At 36.6% G+C, this 7042-nt stretch overlaps 1 protein-coding gene across 1 annotated transcript; it reads right to left on the bottom strand.

The window, feature by feature from the left end:
• Window positions 1-60: 60 nt before the first annotated feature.
• Window positions 61-1482, bottom strand: LOC107678399 (homeobox protein Nkx-2.5-like). Its single transcript, XM_016473637.1, has 2 exons — window positions 1173-1482; window positions 61-572 (listed from the first exon to the last, which is right to left on the bottom strand). The coding sequence occupies exons 1-2, from the start codon at window positions 1480-1482 to the stop codon at window positions 61-63; spliced, it is 822 nt and encodes a 273-aa protein (XP_016329123.1).
• Between the last annotated feature and the right edge of the window lie 5560 nt (window positions 1483-7042).

Genomic DNA, 7042 nt, shown 5'->3' with positions numbered 1-7042 from the left:
GTGCCATTCGGTTAAATAGTCTTAATCCGAAATCTTCTCTTCCAGGACTGATGGCAGGTCTCACCAAGTCCTGATCCCATCGACACCTCCCGTCGTCAAATTCATATCCACAAAGTGGTTAGGTATTTGACTTGTGTTGGCAAACGGTGGTACAGGAGTGAGGTTACAGTGGTATGGGTTGTTTCCATAACTGTTGTAATAGTTATTGTAGGGATATGACACAGTGACATTGTACGGAGCTGCATGCCAGGGTTTGCCGTCTCGCACCAGCACGGGCACCGCCACCCTCCGCGGGCCGGCCAGCTCCAGACTTTTATCCTGGCGCTGTCTCTTACACTTGTACCTCCGGTTCTGGAACCATATTTTGACCTGTGTTGAGGTGAGCTTCAGCACGTGAGCCAGGTGGTCTCGCTCGGGTGCTGACAGGTATCTCTGCTGCTTGAAGCGTCTTTCCAGCTCAAACACTTGAGTCTGAGAGAAGAGCACTCGAGGTTTCCTGCGCAGCCTCTGCTTTGCGTTCTCCCCCGGTGTTTCATCTCTTCTATAACTGGAATCGTCAAATGGACACATGCCTATTCGAAAAAAATATATGAAATAAATACAATAAGAATAAAATGTATGCTTATAAATGTGAACTGAATTGCATTGAACGCAGGGATTAATATAGCCTATACAAAAACAATAGGCCTAATAGTTCTATTATTTTTGTTGTTAATAATACTGTAGGCTAGCCTACTACTACAACTACAATGACATCTACTACTACTACTAGACTACTAACATCTAATTAAATGTCTAATATCGCTTTTATTGTTGTAGAATTTAGCAGTCAACTTATGATTAAAAAAATAGCCTAGAATAAAAAAGTTCGTTGTGGAACTTTACAGTTTAACAGACTGTAAAAACTGACTGTAAAAATTTAGGGTAATGATTCATATCTATTTTTTTTTAAAGCCTTTAAGAGCCTATTTTTTCCATTGGCTCAAGTAAAAAAATATAGATGTGAATTGTGAATCATTACCCTACATTTTTTTCATTGGATGAATGAAACATTTTTTTCAGTGCAGTTTTGGTTGTAACAAAAACACTTGGATTGTTTAACGCAAAGGATTTAAAAATAAATCCTTCACTTTGCAATGATTGAACAGCAGTATTAACTGTAAATATCCTACTTGTTTCTTCGCTCGGATCCATCTCCTCCTCCGTTGGAGATCCGCAGGAGCCTCTGACGATGTCAAAGTCGTCTGAATTGAGGGCGCATTTCACCTGTTCCCCCGCGATCACGCTGTGTTTCTCGGGGCTGTAGAGGAGACCCAGGCTCCGGCTCAGCGTGCTCTGCATGCACTGAAGCTGAAGCGACTGCAGCGGGACAGTGTCCTGCTCAGCACCCATGAATCCACTGGGGTTCAGAGCATGTTGCTGTTCCAGTTTGAGGATGTCCTTTACCGAAAATGGAGTTGAGGTTACAGGACTCGGAAGCATCGCGACAGATTTGCGTGCGTGCTTGGATAAAGGTGGAAGAAAGGTTCTTCGTTTCACCTTGTCAAATTCAAAGCAACATCAGTTGACTTCGTGAAGTTCCCACAGATGTCCACAGGTAAACTGTAGTAAATTCTCCTTTGGAGCTTGACTATATATGTGTATCTCCTCGTGGAAGCAACACTAGATGAAGAGTCGCCTCTATCTTCCTCTTTCCGCTGCTATTAGACGCTGGTTGAAGGTGCGGAGAGAAGCGCTCTTATCTAATAGAGAGCGTCCTTATCTCAGATTGAGCCCTCCCATTCTGTGCCACCCATCATCACCTGTCCCAGCTCACAACAGTGTTGGGCTGTTTAAGAAAAGTCTCCAAATGAGGATCGTTGTGACTGAAATGCCATTCATTATGCAGTTTAAAGTTGAGTGGTTTGACCACATGATCAGTTCTGAATGTGTATAAATCCACACCATTTTGTCACGTAATCCAAACAAGGTAAACTACTTCAGGTTATAACACGAACAGGGTTTAATCAAAAATATTATTTCACATCACTACGTTAGGTTACAGAAACGAAGTTAATTTATTAAGGGCTGTTTCAAGTGGAAATACATTATTTCAGGTGAAAATGGAGAACGTTGAGGCGTCGCGCAAGTGTGTCAGTTCATCTGGAATATTAAAGCATTAAGATGGTTTGGCTTGTCTTAACTTGACCATAAGATCTGAAACAACATTACTTTTGGATTGTATAGTTGTTAGCCATTGATGTTAGAGTGTTAAGTCAATGTTACTGGGCTGCATGCACTGAAAAAACTGGCGAACTAAAAATGTGCTTCATGTGGGAACATCTAAATTGATATATATATATATATATATATATATATATAATTTATTTAACATTACGGAATCAACCTAAATTTGGTCACACAGCAAACCAAATGTAAGGGTAAGATCAGGTAGAAATAACTCTTTAACGTAACAATTGCATTTAATAATAAGCCTAATATTTTTCTAATGCCTTTCGAAGGCCTTCTTTTAGAAATCGAACGTTACTGATATACCTGTTATGAAATTTAATTGGCGTGAAATGACTGGAAACATTTAAAATATATTCACAACATTCGCTTCCTGCAACCAATCATCTCTGAATAAATCTAAATATCACAAAAGAGAACCACTGGAAATTCACTGTTTCGCCATGTGACACACAGCAGCCACAACAGCATTTATGTTTTATTTATTTTTTCCTTTTTATTCGAAACATTCCCAAACGCATTAACTGAATCATCATGAAATATCTCGATTCTCACCTTTATAGATTATGTGTTGATCTATAGTGGGCGATGGTCAAAGTAACCTAATAATGTAGTCTATTAACTATGCTTAAAAACCAGTCTGTTTACTTAATTAACAGATATGGGTGTCATGCCATAACATATTTTTAACATAGTATTTAATGTGAATTTAACATTGAAAGTTAATGTGAATAAAAACATTGCAAGTTAGGCTACTAATCCTAACACTTTCATTGTACAGAAAGAGAGCAAAGAACATTTACATTATCAAAGAACATTTTCACTGACAGTCTAGTTCAAGCACTCTCAAAAACCCCCATTAAAACCACTGAAGCTGTTTACACTATGAAATTAATATCTTACAGATTCTTACACACATTTGCACTTTGTTGTTTCTGACCAGAGAATTCGCCAAAAAGAGGAATTCAGTCAGCGAGCGAGTGAAGAAAGCACCGGCATTTTAGCGATGACTCATCTGAACGCCTCTGATTGGCCATTGCGTTCATAAGCTCAACAGCATCGTGTGTGATTGGTTATAATGCGCAGTGCTGAAAAAACGCTTCTGTCTCTGCTCAGCGCCAGCTGATGATATGACGCACTGAACGTTCTGTGTGATTGTATTAAATATAGAAAATATTAATCGGCTATTTTTTGTCTTTTGGAAGCTGCATTCAAAATCCACTTGGCTCAAAAATCTGAGGGGGCACGTGCACACTTTGAATGGGCATGAAGCCTCTGATAGCTAATATTAGCTATTCCTTGCTGCAGTCTGCAGGTAACCTACGGCTTCCTCCAGTCATCCTCGTTAGGGTTAACGATAACGCTAGGGTTATTCATCGGGGTTAAATTGGTCTGTGCTTCGGTGAAGCAAAGTGGATGTCCGAAAAGGTGACGCCGACACTGACATCCAACAGGCCTATTAGTGTACACAGGCCACAACAAACAGAAACCCTACACCTGATGTAGTCTCTGGCGCCAGCCTGCAATGCTTGACTGAGGTTCAGACGCACAGGAAGAGCCTCGCGACCACCGGATTACACTTCAGCTGTCCGTCCATTACCTGCCTCCATGACAGAAACCACAGCACTGACTCTCCTTGATTCATTTAAATTTAGCAATATACAAACTATATATTTTTGCATATAGTTGAGCATATCGTGTTTCATTTTAATTATTTATTTACTTATACGTGTTATGTGTGGTTTATATTAAATTGATTTGAACGGTCGCCTCAGGTCATTATAAAAAAAAAAAAAAACGTTTTTGCAGTCTAGCCGTCACAAAAAAAAAGTAAGTAAATAAATAAAACTAATAAATAAACAAATAAATACATAAATAAATAAGTAAATAAATAAAAATAAAAACATTTTATTTTCAAATGAAGTGAAATGTAACTGAAGAAAATATCAAATTATGAAAATCTCATCACTACGTCGCTGTAATAACTGGCTCCCCAGTGATAGTGTAGTTTTTTGTTATGTTCAAAATTGTCGATGCAGCTGATGTTTACTCCATGCATACGTGACAAAAAGTACACTTCAGCATACTATTACGAAAATAATATCGTTTAAAAGACTATACTGTGTACTGAATGTAATGTTTTCAGACAGTTGCATGCTATTTGCAATTAAACATGAATTTATTATAGTTTCAATTTATATTAAATGCAAGTACTTGAAAGTAAGGGTGCTTTTTCATCCACTTAAGAGAGACTTACACATACATATTTCATGTTTCATTCTATTGTCTTTGAAGTATGGTTAAAGTGAATGCACCGCTGAATGTACTGATAAACATTTATGGCAAGCTAAAATATATTTTAATTTAATTTCTATTGAAACTTATTTAATTTAAATATATGTGTAATTACACATTTGTATGGATGACGTTTTTATTTAGTACATTTAAATATTTTAAAATACTTTAATATCAAATAACATACTACAGTTAAAAATAATCAAGTACTTTACATGTGCTTTAGTATGTTAGTCAACACATTTGAGTTAACAACGTCAACGTTTTACAAATGTACTTTCGACTAAAACTTATATTTCATTGTTATTATGTTATATGAAGGTACAGTCTTTAAAAAATATAAGATTTGAGGAGCACAACAAATGCATTTTCAATTCAAGGAAGTGCACTTCTATTTTACCACGATGACTATCAAAGACGTGTGCGCGGACATGCGACACTGCCTTTGTGTTTACGTAGAAATAGCAACAAAAATGCCACACAATATTTATGCATAGATTTAGAGGAGAGTGGGGCAGTTTGTCACACAGCGAAGTTGTGACAAGGGCTAAATATCAGGGTTGAGTCCAAATTAAACATCGACTTCATACCCCTCATGTAGCCTATATATATATATATATATATATAATTCTAGCCTATATATAATTCTTTCTACCAAACTAAAATATATTCTTATAATAGTTGTTCGGTAAATAAACCGTAATTGACAACTGGGAACTAATAAGGATTGTATTTGAAAGATGTAACTTGAAGATTAATCGCAGGAATATTTGAATATATTGGCAGGTCGGGGTAAGTTGTCACACTTGTTTGTCATATTTTTTTGATTTATTTTTATTTTATTTTATTTTATACAGTCCATTATTTGTTGACCAAAAACAATGGTTTCTTATTTTCACATTTAACGGCTGCTATTTAGTTTTACTGTTTATCTGTTTATTTTTCTGAAAATCATTTCACAATAGCAAATGTAATTTTTACAAAAAACAACAACAACAACAACAAAAAAACCTCTGCTGTAATATAGAAATATAGTGTGATAACTAACACCACACTCTAAAAAATGCTGGGTTGTTTCAACCCAACTTTGGGTCAAATATGGACTAACCCAACTTTTGGGTTAAAAATTTAATGTAAAAATGTAACCCAACAGCTGGGTTAGTCCATATTTGACCCAAAGTTGGGTTGAAACAACCCAGCATTTTTTAGAGAGCAGTTTCCCTATACCTATCGACTCAAAGGATTTTGTCCATATCTACTCATAATCATGTTTTCATGTTGTACATAGTTTTTGAGATAATGGTGGCCTGTCTCTTTTTGTGGGACACACGTATGCTTTGGTCTGAATACAATAAAACATGCGGTGATTAGCTATAGGTATTTCTCTTTCGTTTAATTTGAGTCAAGATTATATGAGAAATACGTCTACATTTGAAACACATTTACTTATTTTTCCTATTACTATTTTCCACACTTTAAATTGAAAAGTGATCAAATATGAAATAACTCAAATGTACATATGGCAATGATGTAATGACAAAAAAAAAAAAACTTCAGTATGAACTTTTACTGTATATGCAAATACAATCACTCAGTGTCATGTATCCCGTGGTACTGAGCTATTTCGTTGACTATTTTTCTTGTTGGCTAAATATAGATCCCTAAATATAGTTTAGAATTAATTTCATATTCTTATTGTTCATATTTTCGGCAGTTGTGTGCTAAAATGAGATGAACACAATTTAATACTTCCTCTTTATTCATTTTAATTGTATGCATTAAATTATTTGTAATATGTTATTTTAAATAACAATACTTACCACTATTTCAGAGCATTTAAGTCAAGGCCTTTAGACAAAACTGAGAAAAAAAAATCGCATTGGTATGCTGGAACAGGCTGTATATTGCCTTAGTGTAACCAGCAGGACCAGGAGCTTTGATCCTGTCACTCACTGATGAGGTAATGATATAATTGCGCATCTGTGTCCTGGGAAGGCAGAGTGTTCATGAGTTCCGCAAATTTGGGGCCCCAGCATTTAAACCTCAACGAATCCTTTGGCCTCTGAGCGAAGCTTATGGGCTCCATCTCGCTGCGAATGACGGCAATGTAACGTAAGACGGTAGTTAAGTAATAACCGTAATTAATCATACTGTAAAAAAGAGCGCTGATGGCTACTGAAATGAGACACTCGCCTCCGAGCCTTTTCTTTAAACAGTTAGTCACCGGAGAACTCCATCAAAACGTTACTCGAGATTCAGTTGGTGTGCAACGCTGAAACCTGTAACCTCATACAGTGACGGACTCCCGGTGAAGTGTATTTTGACTGACAGCTCTCATGAGGAGAGTCCTAGATGAAGAGGGTTTACACCGGACATGGAAACGGTAAGTGTTTGTTTCAGCTGAGCAATTAGTGGCCTAGAATATATATATATATATATATATATATATATATGTGTGTGTGTGTGTGTGTGTGTGTGTGTGTGTGTGTGTGTGTGTTGTATCCTACTTGTGACTTAG

This window comes from Sinocyclocheilus anshuiensis, unplaced genomic scaffold, assembly GCF_001515605.1.
Source record: "Sinocyclocheilus anshuiensis isolate Anshui unplaced genomic scaffold, SAMN03320099.WGS_v1.1 scaffold112, whole genome shotgun sequence".
NCBI lineage: Eukaryota > Metazoa > Chordata > Actinopteri > Cypriniformes > Cyprinidae > Sinocyclocheilus > Sinocyclocheilus anshuiensis.
This window is presented reverse-complemented; position numbering and strand designations above follow the sequence as displayed.

Excerpts from the sequence above, each read along its gene's own strand:
- LOC107678399 (XM_016473637.1), bottom strand. The coding sequence starts at position 1,482 with ATGCTTCCGAGTCCTGTAACCTCAACTCCATTTTCGGTAAAGGACATC. Across the intron at positions 573-1,172 it reads GGATCCGAGCGAAGAAACAA|GCATGTGTCCATTTGACGAT; the intron begins GTAGGATATTTA and ends TTTTTCGAATAG.